The following is a 16616-nucleotide window of genomic DNA, read 5'->3' on the forward strand; positions in this document are numbered from 1 at the left end:
TCCTGTTTTGCGGTATAATAATGCAGGCATAATCCTGTTTTGTGTTTCATAGATATAAAATAGTTCTAATACAGCTGAGTCAAATCAAAGGTTGGGTGGGGTTTTTTGGTTGTTGTTTTTTTGGCAAACATTATATACATGCACACATCCTGCAGCAGCCTTTATGCTCCTAGCTTTATCACAGGTGATCTTTTCTGCCAGCTTGTGCAGTGCCAGCTAACCTATTTAGGGAGTGGACTGAATCCTCAGAGAGAGGAGGGCCAAGATTCTGTCTTTCTCCCTACAATTACAGGTGGTCAGTATCACACTGACCTCCTGCTATTTCTGCAATGTATGCAGATTCCAATCCATTGTAAAAGAAGTGCAAGCATTCCATGGAGCCCTGTAAGCTGAGTTCTAGCTGCTCAACTACCATTTTCTTCACCTCAAGTTTCCTCTATTGCATTCTAACAACAACAGCAACAAATAATAATAATAATAATAATAATAATAATAATAATAATAATAATAATAATTTATTTATACCCCGCCCATCTGGTTGGTTTTTCCAAGCCACTCTGGGTGGCTCCCAACAAAATAGTAAAAACATGATAAAACATCAAACATCAAAAACTTCCCTAAACAGGGCTGCCTCCAGATGTCTTCTAAAAGTCAGATAGTTGTTTATTTCCTTGACATCTGATGGGAGGGCGTTCCACAGGGCGGGTGCCACTACTGAGAAGGCCCTCTGATAATTGATAAATGCCACTTTTTATGTCTGTTCTTTATTTTATCAGCAACACAGTTCCGGTCTTCCTCTCATTTTTTTGTTTGTTTTTGCAGCCTCTTAGCGATTCTGACCTAGCTGATGAATTTTCAAAAGATTTTGCCTGTCCCACTCCTCCCGCAGAAATATCCAAACCATCTACACCTGCCGATGTGCCTAAGGTGAGTTTACTTTGCCTAGGAAACCTGCCTTAAAATTCGGAATCTTTCATTGCATTGGATGCAGAGAATTAAAGGTGAAATAAGCTTAATTCAGGCATAGCATTTCCGTTCTTCCTTTCCTCCCTCATATTCCTCCCCATGTTCACTTGTGTACTTAGCCTGAGGACAAGGTGAAGATGTGGGTTGAGGAACATACCAGGGGCCAGAGCTGGTGGTGTGCAAAGCCATACAAGGGTTGAGAGTTATATCAGCTGCTTAATACAAGGTCATGGGGGTGTGCACAAAGATGGCAGGTGGGTGGGCCTTCCATGCTGTGGGCTCCTGTGAAGCCCACCTATTAATTGGGAACAGAGGTTTAGGTGCTACTATTTTTGCTGTTCTCAAGCTAATAATAGATACTGGTTTTCAAAATCCATTAGTTGCTGTCTTCTTTCAGAAGCCAAAAGCTGCTGAACCCCCCAAAACTCCCAAAGAAAATGTGGCCGCATCACCTGCAGTTCCTTCAGTGCAACCTTCAGCTCCATCAGGAGTTTCTACAGTGAGTAGCTTCTTATGGATCCAAAGCCATGCCCATATTTTGTGAGCACCAGCCATACCTGTGTATGTCACTCTGTAACACTGAATGACTCTGTGTCTGCCTCCTGGAAATTACGTTGCGAGGTGCTACAGAGCACTGTTTGGTCCCCAATGCTTTTTAACAGCTATAAGAACCTGTTGGGAGATTTGAAGCATGATATCTACAGTATATCGATGACACTTGGCTTGATTTCCATGTAACAGGCCTGGATGCGCAATCCTGAGCTGTCATCTGGATACAGTGTTGGGCTAGCTGGGGGCCACTAAACTGGAACCAAATCCTACCAAGACAGGTGCCCTGTGGATGGGTGGCTTTCAGGCCCAGGAAACGGACCACTTTGCCTGTTCTGAATGGAAGTCCAAAACCAGCTAGTCACCCAAGTTTGGGAAACCCAGATCTAGGGATACGTAGTTGGTATAATGTGGGTTGAACGAGGTAACTGTTAGGTGGATTTGTAGCTGGTTGACTGACCGAACCCATAGAGTACTCATTAATGGTACTCATCACCTTGGAAAAACGTGACTGTCCTGGGCCTGTTGTTGTTCAACATCTTTATAAACAACTTGGATGAATGAATTGAGGGGATGTTCACAGCAGCGTACCTAGCTGCTCAGGTGCCCAGAGTGGTGCATGCACCCTGCAGCCAAGGGCAGAGAGAGGTGCCCATGGGGGTGGGGCGAGCCAAAGCAGGGCATGTTGCGTGGGGCCTCTCCACTGCCCCCCCCAGCTGTAGACGCAAAAAGCAGTGCGCAGCTTGCAGGCAGTCCACTCGCTGCCTCCCCTTCAGGAGAGACACGTGGCTCAGACTGAAACACATATTAAAAACACATATTTTTGCCATTTCGTCACCCCGCTCAGTGATGACACCTGAGGTGGCCCACACCCACTGCACCTCCTTTCCTACACCACTGGATGTTCATCAAATTTGTAAGGCCCTCTAGCGGCTGTGGTGGCTCATGTACCAGATGTAACGTATTTAGCATTAATTCTGGCAGTATATACTTGTTTCTGACTAAACAAAGCCTCCTGGTGTATATTTTGCTCTAGGAGGCTTAGTTTGGTTAATGTGAAATACACATTACTTCTGGTAAATGAGCCACCACAGCTGCTAGAGGGCCATGCATATTTGTGCCCTGGGCTTTTTAGACTCGTCTACCCATGTACTATCTGAAACCAAAGAGGCACATTGGTTACCGGATGTGAAATATATTGGCATTATTTTCAGTTCTCCTGCCCCACTATAAAAGACACATGAAGTATGCTATGTAATTGCAAATTTTGTTCCTGCTATCTTATTTCAGAAGCCCTCAGCAGCTGAATCCAAAAAGATTTCTACAGAAGAAGTGGTGTCCGCTGCTGCTGCTCCTTCTGTGGCATCTTCAGCTCCCTCAGTAGCTTCTCCAGTGAGTAACCAGTTGTGAAGGTCAATAAATAAAGTCCAAGTGCCACTTCTAGAAAAATTAGAATGGGTGATTGTGTAGGGATTTCTTAATACATATGCACTGCACATTACTTAAAACTGTTGGTACAAAATAGTTTGGCATTACTGACTTTTCTTTGGGATATTTAGATTGTAGATTTTTCTCTGCCTTTGCTCATTAACTGTTGGATGTATTTAACTATTATGAGTGCAGTCTGCTAATAGGGACTCTTAAAGTCCCATTGAACTTAAGAGAACATTGTATGAAAGTAGATCTTCCTTTTAAGTGGGCTAAGCTAGCAAAGATTCCATGTGGATTTTGCCAGTGTACATAACAGAAAACTTATTCATAAATATAGAAAAGCTCTGCACTAATGCATTGCCACAGGCTATCCTAAAGAGACAGTTACTCAGTAGTAGTCCATGCTGTCGGGCAAAACCATCCTCTTGACATCAGGGTCACTGCACATTACCTGGATGGTGATGAGACAGGGGGAATATGATGACAAGGGTAGAGCTCTGTGAGTACGCTGGAAGGAAAACTGATCTAGCTCTACCAGTGTGCTTGTGCAGTGCCAACCCAGTCCTGTCTATGTAAGCTGGTATCAAGAAGGTGGTTCTGTGGCTCCACCCAACCACATTGGCCACTCCAGAGTCAGTTAATCATATTAATACTGCTTTGTAGAATTCTGTCCCCGGGGAAGTTCAGCTGGTGCCTTCAATATATACACCTTTGGGTACTAGGCGAAGACATTCTTCTTTAACCAGGCCTTTGGCTGATTAACATCCAATGCCCTTTAAAATGTGTTGTGGAAGGATTATTGGTTTGTTTTTGTTTTTGTTTGTATTATGTACTTTGTGGTTTTTATATTGTATTTTTATGTTGTGAACCGCCCTGAGATCTATGGGTATAGGGTGGTATACAAAATAATAATGATAATAATAATGATGGTGGTGGTGGTGGGTGGTATAAGTGATTCACCTCCCATAAAACTAATACTTGGTAGTTACACGGTAGTGAGAGCTGGACCATAAAGAAGGCTGATCGCTGAAGAATTGATGCTTTTGAATTATGGTGCTGGAGGAGACTCTTGAGAGTCCCATGGACTGCAAGAAGATCAAACCTATCCATTCTTAAAGAAATCGGCCCTGAGTGCTCACTAGAAGGACAGATCCTGAAGTTGAGGCTCCAATACTTTGGCCACCTCATGAGAAGAGAAGACTCCCTAGAAAAGACCCTGATGTTGGGAAAGATGGAGGGCACAAGGAGAAGGGGACGACAGAGGATGAGATGGTTGGACAGTGTTCTCGAAGCTACTAACATGAGTTTGGCCAAACTGCGAGAGGCAGTGAAGGATAGGCGTGCCTGGCGTGCTCTGGTCCATGGGGTCACGAGTTGGACACGACTAAACGACTGAACAACAACAACAACAACAAAATTTGTCAGCCGCTCCGTCATTTGCGCCTTAAGAATATTGCTTCAAGCATTGTTTTCCAAAGCACTAAGCTGATTTAAAATAATGTCATTTCTAGACTTCACAGGTACCTGATGAAGCCCTGGAAGCCTTATCTGGAAGTCTAGGAAAAGTGGAGCCTCACCCAGAAGAAAAGAAGCCTGCTGTGGATAAAGTGAAGGTAATCAAATGATCAGAGTCCAGCGGCGTAACAAACATCTATCTTCCTGTGTGTAACTATTGGGTCTCTCTTACTCTCTCTTGGGGGAGGGTACCAAATGGTTAAATAACAGTAACCGCACATAGAAAGCTAATTCCTGGTATATTTAAGACAGCCTTCCCCCATCCTGGTATTTTCCAGATGTTTTGGGCTGCAACTTTCATCACCGACCCATCATTCTCAATGGTCTGGTATAATAAAGTATGATGATCAGATGATTTTATCTCTCTCCTTCCAAAAAAAATGGTACATAGGAGTTTACCATAACATTGTCCAGTCTTGCATACAGGATAGGCCAAGATATACCGGTAGATGAGACACAATGTCGGGCCGTGAAATTCCTGCCTTGCCATACTTGAAAAAGCCTCTGTTGCTATGGGACATGGCTAAAAACATTTTCCTCCATGCACTTTAATAGTGCTCATATTGATTTGGGGGGGGGGGGAGTTTCCAGTTGCAGCAAAGAACATGTCTCTGATTACACAATGCAAACTGGACTTACTACTAACCTTTCAGAATACAAGTAAGTAGACAGTTCCAATAATCTGTGTTTTAGTTGACTGAATATATAATTATATAATTATATATATATATAGTGTATACGCTTTCATATGTTACATGTACCACAGTGGTACCTCTGGTTGCGAATGGGATCTGTTCCGGAGGCCCGTTTGCAACATGAACAGAGCGCAACCTGAAGTGCCGAATCTGCGCATGTGCGTGGCACAATTTGGCACTTCTGAGCATGCGCGAAGAGCCAAACCCAGAAGTAACCCGTTCCGGTACTTCCTAGTTCGGTGCGTTCATATCATGTGACAAACGCAACTCGCAGGGCACACAACCAGAGGTATGACTGTATTATGAAACCACATTACTGGGAAAAGTCTCTCTTTATACATGTTGAGAGCTTTCATTTTCCCCTGCTCCTCCAGGAGAAAGCAAAACAAGAGGAACGTGAGAAACTTGGAGAAGATGAAGAAACCATTCCTCCTGATTATAGATTAACTGAAGCAAAGGTGATTGATTTTTCACTTGCTGCATGATCTTTTAAGTCAAATTAATTCCATGAGTAGCATCCCTAAGAATTGTATGTATTTGCACACCTTGAGTACAAGATATAAAATGTTTTGTGTCGATGAGTGAGAGAGAGAGGGTGGGGGCAAGTTTTTCAGGAAATATATCACTTGTTCATAGAATAATCTATTCTCTTGGCAATGGAGATTGTCCTGCTCAGATGAAGCAGGAATTTAAATATACAGCCCTAGGCCACGAAAGGCACACCCTTGATTGGGGGCAGTGCAGTTGATCCATTCTAATATTCATAAGTAGACAGACAGCTGTATTTTACTGTAACTGAAGCTCCTCAAGCAGCACTGCATAAATCACACCCCATATTATTCCCACTTGGAGGTTCCAAAAGCATGGAGCAGTGTAGCAAGAACCCCTCTATTCATGATGAGTGGGTCCTATTTAGGACAGGCAGTTGGTTAAAAGTGCAGGAACATGTTTATCCAAAAACAATTTCAGGCTTTCTACTGTTCCGATGGGTTAGCATTGCATTTTATACATAATGATACCGTGGCAAATTCAGTCACCTGCCATAGCTCATTTGTTAACCAGTGCCATATTTTCTCTGCAGGATAAAGATGGGAAGCCACTTTTACCAAAACCTCAAGAAAAACCTCAGGTTGGTGAAAAAATGCTTCTAACAGGCTGTTTTACTGGTTCTTTTATTCATTATTTTTTTAAAGTTTATTAAGCACATAATTTACTACAACCAGAGACTAGAAAAATGGTTGGCATATTCTACATTTTCAACACAAAACTGAGAAAAGGTAATACAGTGTTTGGTTTCCAGTTAGTGTTCAAGAATAAAATGGAACCTTTGTTGTGTTCTAATATATATGTTTATTTCTAGCCCTTGAGTGAAAGCGAACTTGTTGATGCTCTGTCAGAAGGGTTTTCTTGTTCTTCAGCACCAACGTCAAAGGCTGCCCCAGCAGCTGCACCTCAAGTAAGTCATGTGTGTGTGTGTGTAAAAAAGACGGTTTAACTTTTAGACATAGTGAAAGTCAGTTACATACAAAGAATCATAGAATTGTAGAGTTGGAAGGGACCCCAAAAGTCATCTAGTCCAACCCTCTGCAATGCAGGAATCTCAACTAAAGCATGCATGACACATGGCCTCCCACCCTCTGTTTAAAAAACCTCCAAAGACGGAGAGTCCACCACCTTCTGAGTCCCTTCAAACAGGTCTTACTGTCAGAAAGTTCTCACTGGTGCTCTGTGTAAGCTATGTACACTCATTCTTGATTTGTTGTTATTTAATTATGCTTGTCAAAACCACCAGTGGTAGATATTTTCACAAAATGGCTTTGACTATCCTGGAAGACCTCTTCTCTTTGCATCCAATACTTAGGAGGTTGGTGACACCTTTAAGGGGAAGAAACACACCTGACACTTGGCCGGCTTCTATGAAGGTGTGCTGTAGACCCAATGCAGAGTGGTTTCAGAATACCAATCTGAACAAACTGTATGGGATGCAGGGCACATGGCAGTAAGCTGACTGTAGCCCAAACTGATGTGGGCACAGTGTGAAACAGATACCTGGTTCCTGCCACTTGATTATCCTTCACTGTCTTCTGGCACGTGTTTATGAACCCATTGTTTTTATTGTAGAAACCTACAGGTGCTGGCAAACCTGCTGTTGCACCTACTGAAGAAGTTATCTCTTCTGCTTCTGCTTCTGCAGTCCATTCATCAGCTCCTCCGCCACCAGCACCTACCCCAGTAAGCAGAATAATATTTCCTACCCGCATTAGTTTCTGTGACCAAAGCCTTTGATTGCAGTTTATTTTCCCTTTAAAAACGCTTAGCCTCATCGTTTAAGGCTTGTTAATTATAGGAACATACAGATGAAACTCAAAAAATTAGAACATCGTGGAAAGGTTAATTTCTTTCAGTAATTCAACTTAAAAGGTGAAACTAATATATGAGATAGACTCATGACATGCAAAACGAGCCATGTCAAGCCTTTATTTGTTATGATTGTGATGATGATGGCGTACAGCTGATGAGAACCCCAAATTAACAATTTCAACTTTGGGGTTTTCATCAGCTGCATGCCATAATTATCACAATTATAACAAGCAAAGGCTTGACATATCTCGCTTTGCATGACATGAGTCTATCTCATATATTAAACTCCAGTAGCTAATGTAAACAATTGCTTACATAAATGGACTTTCCCACGATATTCTAATTTTTCGAGTTTCACTTGTAGGAACTGCCTTGCAGGTGGCGCTGTGGTCTAAACCACTGAGCCTAGGGCTTGCCGATCAGAAGGTCGGCAGTTCGAATCCCCACGATGGGGTGAGCTCCCGTTGCTCGGTCCCTGCTCCTGCCAACCTAGCAGTTCGAAAGCACATCAAAGTGCAAATAGATAAATAGGTACTGCTCCAGCGGGAAGGTAAACCGCATTTCCGTGTGCTTCTCTGGTTCGCCAGAAGCGGCTTAGTCATGCTGGCCACATGACCCGGAAGCTGTTTGCGGACAAACGGCAGCTCCCTCGGCCTATAGAGCAAGATGAGCGCCGCAACCCCAGAGTTTTCCACGACTGGACCTAACGGTCAGGGGTCCCTTTACCTTTACCTAGGAGCTGCCTTACTCCAAATCAGATCATTGGTCCAGCAAGTTCAGTGTGATCTACAGCAGTCTTGACCAACTTGGTGCCTTTAAGATGTTTTGGACTACAGTCATGGGAGTTGTGGTCCAAAATCGCTGGAAAGTACCAGGTTGATGGAGACTAGTCTTCAGTGACAGACAGCAACTCTCCAGGGATTCAGACAGTCTTTCCTAGCCCTACCTGGAGATGTCAAGGATTGAATCTGAGACCTTGTGCATGTAAAGGTGCAGCCCTGTCCCTCAATTGTATTTTGGAGTTCAAAATGTCTTTGGAAAGATCTGTGCATGTAACCATCTTTGGAACAAAAATTGTCATTTTTATATGGAATGCTATTTTTCCATTTTAAGGTGGAGTGGCTAGCCTCTTAACTGCTTTTAGTAATGTTGAATCATAGTTTGAGGCTAATCAAATTTGTTTTACAGAGAGTTATAAAACAGTTTTGGGTAGAGGTGCGCTGGAAGCCAAAGTTGCTTGTTTGCAGCTGAATGGGTTTTTTTTCTTTTTTTTGTAACTTTCCAAATATTTTTGAGTGCACTGAAGTTAACTTTCTACCATGCTGACTAAAGCAACTCTGATACCTTCGGCGTTTTTTATTTCTGAGAATGAGTGCGGCATATTTTGTTTTTGTTCTTCTCAAATCTGTTAGGGTAGGAAAGAACTTGATGATGCTGCAGATCTTCTTGCAGATTCATTGGGGCAAAGAGAACATGACCCGGATGAAAACAAACCACTTGTTGATAAAATAAAGGTGAGCAAAGTGTTTGTGCCACCCCCGGCAGCACAGCTGCTTTGACATGGTTGTGGGTACCATCTCCCAAATCTGCACAGGAAGCTGAAAGAACTGAGCCGGGGTGGTGGTGGTTTGGTTTTGTTTGTTTTGGGGGCTAGGGGTTTAGTCTGTGGCTTTCAAGGTCACCCCTTCACCATTGCTAGCCCACCATACTACCTCCCTTTTCTTTTGCAACACTTGAGGGCAGAGTGAGCGTCTTCTGATTTCTGCATATTGTACAAGGTATATTTAGCTACGAAAGCAGGGGTCTATGCAGAGTATTTTTGCATTTCAAGAGGTCCGCTTACATGGAAAGTGTTTCATTGCTTCAGTTGAACTGAATTTGCTTTCTGTTATTGCGACGAGCACTTTTTTAATTGCCAAAGGATGCGTGTAAATAAAAGAAACCTCTATTTTTGCAGCGTCCTTTCTGTCTTTGGGTTGTTTTTCGTAAAGTGCAGCCTGATCACAAATAAGCTGGGGGGGGGGAATCATTATTATTTATTCAATTTGTCTCTGCCCTTCCTTCTGAGGTAGCCCAGGGCAGCAATGATAAAATGTTAAAAATAAGGTGTTACTACACAAATTGCTATTTTGTGTTTAGTTGTCATAGGGAAGCTCTAATGGATTGTGTTACTTTTTACAATATTTGGTGTGATAATTGTGTTCATTTGGGGTTTTGTTTCATGGCTGTTTTTTCAAAATTTATGGCAACTTTTTTGGGGGTATTTTCTACAGTTTGAGAGCAAGTTTAGATACTGTGTTTTTTGGATAGAGCTTTCCAGAAAAATTAAGAACATGACATCCTGTTGTTGCTTTTACAGGAAAAGGCTAAATCTGAGCATAGAGACAAACTTGGAGAGAAAGATGATACAATCCCTCCTGATTATAGGCATATTCTTGACTCGGATGAGAAGGTAAGCTGATCCTTTCTGAATCCAAATTCATCTATACCTGGGAGGGGGACCTGTGGTCCTCCTGACAGTTTTGAGTCTTACTTCCCACCAGCCCTGGCCATTGCCCATTCTTGTTCGGGGTGGTGGGAGATGGAGTCCAGGAACTTCTGGAGAGTCAGTGGTAGATTTTGCACATATACGTTTATCATGTCATGTCATGACATGTCATATATCATATCATATCATAGTTCCGTACTGCTCTTCATCCAAAGAACCCAGGGTGGTTTACAATATAAAACGTATGTTGAGGGCCACATTTCACCATAACAGAAGTGAGGAACCAATGGATTTTTTTTTTAATTTATTTTTATTTTTTACAATACTTAATCATACACTCATCATACTGGGTATAAAAAATATAAATACAAAATCAAAAACCAGAAAAAACAAAAACACAAACAACACAACAATAATGATATAACATAAGATACCAGCCAAGAATAGCACCAATAACAGCGTTAACGCATAACAACATATAAAGAATTATATAAAACGGCTATTCTATTATTTTATACACACACCCACCCCCACCACCACACCCACACCCACACCCACCAACATTACAATTCTTCTTTAATTCTTAACTTAAACATAAGTTATTAACCTTAACTAAACTTTAATTTCATACATAAATAAACACACATATACACACATACAGACAGAGGAACCAATGGATCTTAGGTAGTCAAGTCCCCATGATGTTTTAAAACGATATTTTATAATTTGCTTTATAAAATAAAGTCAGTAAAATAAACAAGGATACGTTTTATAATGCACATTTTTTAAAAAAGTGCCTTTATTTTGAACAGGTTTAGGCTAACTGGTTTAACATAAGATATTAATCTTATTTTATAGGTAATTTTTAATTTTGTAGGATGCAAATCCTGAAATTAATTAATTAATTAATTAATAAAATGCTGCTTTTCGTTGTTGAAGGGGAAGCCAACAGGCAAGGATGCTGAGAAACCCAAGGAACAAAAGGTAAGGAGGTGCTGCTCTTAGCTAAATGCTATTACTTGCCTGTGGGTTGCATTTACGTAGCTATTTGGGAAGAGGGCTGTTCAGCTGCAATGGCTCCCAGAGTGGCTTACATAAAATGAGTATCAAACAAGATAATCCCGATGAGCAGGATTACCAACTAAATGGCACAACACAAAAGGAAAGAAGAATGGGAGAGGAGAGGAAAGAAAACCTGAGCACCAAATTTTAAAGCTACAAATTTCCATTATTAGGGTTACCAGATGTCCCTGTTTCCCGGGGACAGTCCCCGGATTTGCAAATAAGTCCCCGGACAAATTCCATCTCCGGAATGTCCCCGGATTTCATCTAATGTCCCCGGGAAACACAGTCTCGGCAGCCTGGAGCAGTTGGCTCTGGCTGGCTTCAGGAGCTGTTCGGAAGTCCCCATATGATGGTGGTGCAGGGGCTCTAAGATGCAGCTTCCGGGCTGCCTCCATCTTCCCTGACACCAGCAACTAAGCTGTCAAGGAAGGCTTCACGCTGCCTATCAGAGCTTGCATGCAAGCAGGAGGGGGCAGGGATCTCTCAGTTAGGCAATGGGAAGCCTCCCTTCCCAGCTGAGGGATTCCCACCCCCTCCTGCTTGCACACAAGTAGGAATGGGATTGGGGCTGCTCCGGTGGGAAGGGAGGCATTGTGCTACCCGAGCCTCGCCGCTGCCACCACTCTCGGCCTTCCTCCGCCTACCATGCCTGACCCACCGTGCACCGCTTCCCCCCCACACACCCCCACCACCGAAGAACCAACAACTCAGGGGCTGCCCAGGCTCATGAAGAAAGGAGATAGAAGCTTCAGAAGAAGGGGAAACGTGGCGGTTGAGGTCAAGGTGGCGGCCACCCCTCTGCCACCGCCACCGCTGCAGCATCAATGTCCCAAACATAGTACTTATTTATTTATTTTATTTAAAGTGTCCCGGGATTCATTGGGAAAAAAAAATCTGGTAACCTTATTATAATGGCAACTTGAATGAAAACCAAATGAAATGGTTTTTCAGAAAAGCAGATGAAGTAGCCCAGCTTCATACCTCTCCCTCTGCTCTGCACTGCTGTTCTAACTCAATTCATTCTACTTGTGGCCAATGAGGGACTAACACGGTCCTCGAAAAAAAGGGCTGTACAATGATAATTCAGAAAAGGTTCCTTATTTTAATGGCACCTGTTGATTTGGTGGCACTTATAGTAGAAGCTTAAAATTCTTTCATTTGGGGGGTGTAGAACCAACAATTTAAACATTGGAAATGGGAGGCTATGTTTAAGTAAGGCATTTATTTTCCATATCACTTAATACTCACATTTTTAAACTATTCTTTTTTATTGCAGAAGCCAGCTGATGACTCGGCAGCTATTGATGCCCTTTCAGGGGACTTTGATAATTGTGGGAAACCTGTTTCTCAGCCTTCAACAAAGGTGAGGAAGCCCATTTTGCTAAAACTAGTGTTTGTTCTCATTTTTAAGATGCTCCTTAAATCACCAAGCAAGCATAAGTGAAAGCAAAGATTGCAACAACAACCAACAGGCTTTTATGCATGCTACTAAAACCGCAACTGGGTGTAAATAGGCAACTGATAAATGAGATTCCTGCTTTTTTATTTCCAGTTCAATTGCTCTGAGCAAAATGGTGCTGGTGCCGCTCTGAAGATGCACAGTATTGATTAGCCTGGTTAATACATTGATTTAAACAATATAGTCACCCCTCCTCGTTTCCACTTTCTGCATATGACTTTGCGACTTTGCTCAAGAGTGACATCTACCTGTAGATGCTCTTCCATTTTCTTTTCTGTCTATTGCAGAATTTTACTTTCCCACTGCCTTGTTGTTTCAGGAGTTTGGGCTTTGGCCTCCTTTAGGGAAGTAGGCTTTATTACATCTTAAAACTGGTCTGTGTTTCTACAGGCAAAAACTCTTTTGACTCATTCAGCATTGCTGCTTCTGTTGGCAGCCTTGCCCTTAACAGTACTGCCACAAAGAGGTTGTTCTGAGGTTGATTCCACTTTGGTTTATAAGGCTTTGAATGTATTGTAAACAGTTTCTCTAGAAAAGGGAGACTTTATGCTGCTTTTATCCAGATTTCAGAAATAAAGTTTATTCATTTCATGGAGGTTACCCTCCTTGGAACATTAGCCGGAGTTTCTTAAAGGCCAATATAATTAAAGTGTTAAATGCCCCTTATGTCTTGGGTTTAAACCTGAGTTTTATTAGCACTCATTAACCACTTGAATGTGAATCCTAAAACTCCTCCTGTGAAGTTTCCATCTCTCCATTGGACCCCAAAAATAATGGTTGGCTCCATTTCGCCTTTCCCTCTACCCTTTTTTGGCACATATCTTATGCTTGCTAAAACTGTAAACTCTTGTGACATTTAAAGACCTTTTCTCACAATAAAGCTGTCTCAAGCATGGGCATATTTATGGAGCTGCCTCTCTTACCACTCAAAGGTCAGTTGTTGTTGTTGTTTTGTAGAAGGCAGCCTGTTTGTCTCCAACACAATGGTGAATGTGCACAATTCCCCCAGGTGTGTTTTTCTGTGCCCATCCATTGAAATGACTGGAGCTTATTCTAGAGTGTAAGACAAGTTTATCCCACGAACAGTATATAACCTACTCTATATGTTGAACTGGCAGAAAGTCTCATTATCTTTCTCAGCAGGAATAAAACCAGCTTTGGTGTGATGGGCAATTTTAACTGGGAAACAGTATGTAGGGTACAAAGGGGGAAGAAGTTGCTTTCTCCTCAGTTTCCCCGATTACAGCCTCAGTAGCTGTACAAAAGAAAGATGGCGTCTCCTTAAAAGAACCATGGAACGCATAGTTTTGACCTTAGAGTGGCTAGTTTTAGGGTGGTTACCCCACCTTGTTTACTGCTGCCTGGGTGTGCAGCTTTTCCAGATTATTCAGGTCAGCATTCTAGACTCCCAATTGATCCGCTTTGTGCGGCTCTCACGGAAGTAACACTTTCCTTGAAAAATATTTTTCAGACTCAGGTGTGTTTTAATCCAAATATTAATTAACTGAGGTTTTTCTCTCTGGTATAGGATGAAAAAACAAAAGATGCTGCCACATCAAAACCAGGTAGAAAAGATGAAAAGAAATCCAAATCCAGAAAGGTAAGAAATTGTTGATTAGAAAGATGAAATTTTGCAGTATGTAGTTAGACCAGCCACGGCCCATTTTATAAACTTCAGGCACTTCTGAGACACTCTGCAGAATTCCTCAACACTTGTCTTCTGCCATCTACTGCAGGCCAGGAGGCTTCTCCTCCTTTTCCACCCTTGCTGGAATAGAAACCTTCACAAAGCTGTTGTTGTGCACTCTTAGAAGGATTTGAGAATAGGGGAGGGAATGAAGAGAGGTGGGAACATCAGTAGGAGAATTCTGGGTAGGCATGTTCTGTCCTAAGAGGTATAGTGAACATACCCTCATGGTATATTCCAACCCTCTCACTGTATGTTATGTGAGTGCCAAACTGAGGACCAAGATTTCTATGATTTCTCCCTAATTTGTGGCATTTTAGCCACAAAGCATCTGTTTTGTAGGACCTTAGACCCACTGTTATTTCACTGTAAACTGCCCGCTGTCCTGTGTTAAGGTCTTGTACAGTGATGTACAACATGATTATGCACCCTGTTTCACCTTTAATTGTTAATCCTGATTAATGATCAGAGCTGTGTTCAAGTGTAGAAAAATTGTGATTGAATGGTGAAAATAAACACCCAGTTTGAAAGCCAGTTACACATGCAGTTGTACTCGAGGCTACGTTGAACGATGTATGCCACAAATAGCCATAACAGATCATGTAAGTCATCTTATGACTATAATCACTGCGCAGTGATCATGAATGTAGCCATTCATTTTAAGTGCCAAACTATGCGTTACATGGGATGTCCAACATTTGTGGCACAGAGGAAGATAGGCAGGAAGAATTGAGCATCCCAATCTAGAATTGTGGGCCTCCTGGTGGTGGTTGGCGTGCATTTGTGTGTAGAAAACGAATACCTGTATTCCCCCCCCCCAAAAAAAACTGACAGCATCTTTCAGAGAGACGTAGTGCTTTAATCAGAAACAATTGAAGGAAGGGAGCGTTCAGCTCCCCTGTGCCACTGTTATGTTCAAATGCTGGCTCTCTCCAGGGATGCAAGAAAATAAAAACAAAACCTCAGGAAAGCCATTCATGTGTCTCCTGTGTAGTTTTTAGCCCTCTCAAATGTGTGTCTCTCCACTTCCTTATTCATGATAAACACACTGATTTCAAGCTTTGTTTTACTTAAATGGCTGTGTTTTATTTCAAATATTTATTCACGGTGTTTGTTACGTGACCTCAGCATTCCAGCCAATAACATGGTTGTTGCTTTTTCCCTGTTAAGGCAAAGGAGCAGTCTTCCAGCGCAAAATCTGAGAAACAGAAAAAGAGTTAAATGTTACCAGGTAAGAATTGTCAATACTGTTAATCATGCAAATTTGTGTACATCCTTTATGCATGAAGAATGAATTGACTTTTCAGAAAATACATGTTTCCACTCCCTTCCATTGTGCACCCAGCAGGGATTTGTGCATTTTGGTTCCTCCACCTTTGGGTTCTCCCCCAGGCCCACTAGCATTATTGCCCTGTAAGATGGTTAGAAGCTGTTTCAGGTTACAGTTGCCTTTTAGCTCTAAGGTACCCTGTCCCTTATTCCTGAAGTCAGTATAGGCCGAGATAGCTTGTTTGTGAGGCTTCACATCTACCTAACGTGTGGACTGACCCAGAATATTTATATACTGCATGTGCAGACCTGTTTTCTACATAGAATATTCTAAGTGCAGTTCAACCAAGAGACCAAGACTATTGGTTGGTTGCACTTTAGATTAGTAAAAGCTCTGAGTATGCTTATGTTTCACACTGCACCTGGCATGCTAAATTGTCCTTCAAACAGTAAATTCAAAATTACTTTTGCATTTAGCGAATAGCAAAATGTGAGAAACATGCATCTGTAATGTGAAATATGCATTATATATGGGTAAAGCATCTTTGCAAAGTACCTTTAAAATGTTGGAATGGCTCCAGAAAAAGGACACCAGCATTTATTATTGAAATACTTTTTGAAAAATAAATGCATGAGATTTTGCATACTGTAAGTAGCGGGAATTCTATCAATTGGGATTAATCTTCAAGAGCTCTGAAAATTAAAACACCTGCTCTAAAAAACATGGGTCTAAAAATGAAAGTGTTTTTTTTTTTTTTTGCATTTCACAGTCATGTCAAGAGAGTTGACTCTGGATCAAACTTGGCTTTGGACATCCCCCTCTTTTCCTCTTACTGCTGCAGAGGCTTTCATGGCAGCTTTGAGACCTCTCTCAGATAACATCCTATGGATCCTTGGAAGATCCTTAACCTATTTCATGCTTGTATACAGAATTGCTGCTGTATGCTTCAGTTGCAGCCCCTAGCGCCTCTCCTTTTTTGAGAGAGAGAGAGGGGTTTCTTGCTTTGGCAGCACCTGTTTTCCTATTGAGGCAAGCAACCACCATCAGAGTGAGCAAATTACAGTACATTGAATAGGGCAGGCAAGGGGATCAGATACTTGTACAGCCTCACAAACACCAACACACAGGGC

At 42.0% G+C, this 16616-nt stretch overlaps 1 protein-coding gene across 9 annotated transcripts in view; it reads left to right on the top strand.

The window, feature by feature from the left end:
• CAST (calpastatin) overlaps positions 1 to 16616 on the top strand; it is a 66124-nt gene that overhangs the window by 47922 nt on the left and 1586 nt on the right. For 8 of the 9 annotated variants that reach the window (XM_033163674.1, XM_033163678.1, XM_033163679.1 and 5 more), the window contains 14 exons: positions 823 to 927; positions 1364 to 1465; positions 2806 to 2907; positions 4458 to 4559; positions 5531 to 5614; positions 6238 to 6285; positions 6517 to 6612; positions 7278 to 7388; positions 8930 to 9031; positions 9877 to 9969; positions 10945 to 10989; positions 12347 to 12433; positions 14058 to 14129; positions 15387 to 15447. In XM_033163674.1, coding sequence (XP_033019565.1) covers positions 823 to 927; positions 1364 to 1465; positions 2806 to 2907; positions 4458 to 4559; positions 5531 to 5614; positions 6238 to 6285; positions 6517 to 6612; positions 7278 to 7388; positions 8930 to 9031; positions 9877 to 9969; positions 10945 to 10989; positions 12347 to 12433; positions 14058 to 14129; positions 15387 to 15437 — 1200 coding nt within the window. In that variant the 3' untranslated portion in view covers positions 15438 to 15447. The remainder of the gene's footprint in view (positions 1 to 822; positions 928 to 1363; positions 1466 to 2805; positions 2908 to 4457; positions 4560 to 5530; positions 5615 to 6237; positions 6286 to 6516; positions 6613 to 7277; positions 7389 to 8929; positions 9032 to 9876; positions 9970 to 10944; positions 10990 to 12346; positions 12434 to 14057; positions 14130 to 15386; positions 15448 to 16616) is intronic. The other variant, XM_033163681.1, reaches the window with a different exon arrangement.

Source organism: Lacerta agilis, chromosome 11 (genome assembly GCF_009819535.1).
Source record: "Lacerta agilis isolate rLacAgi1 chromosome 11, rLacAgi1.pri, whole genome shotgun sequence".
Lineage (NCBI taxonomy): Eukaryota > Metazoa > Chordata > Lepidosauria > Squamata > Lacertidae > Lacerta > Lacerta agilis.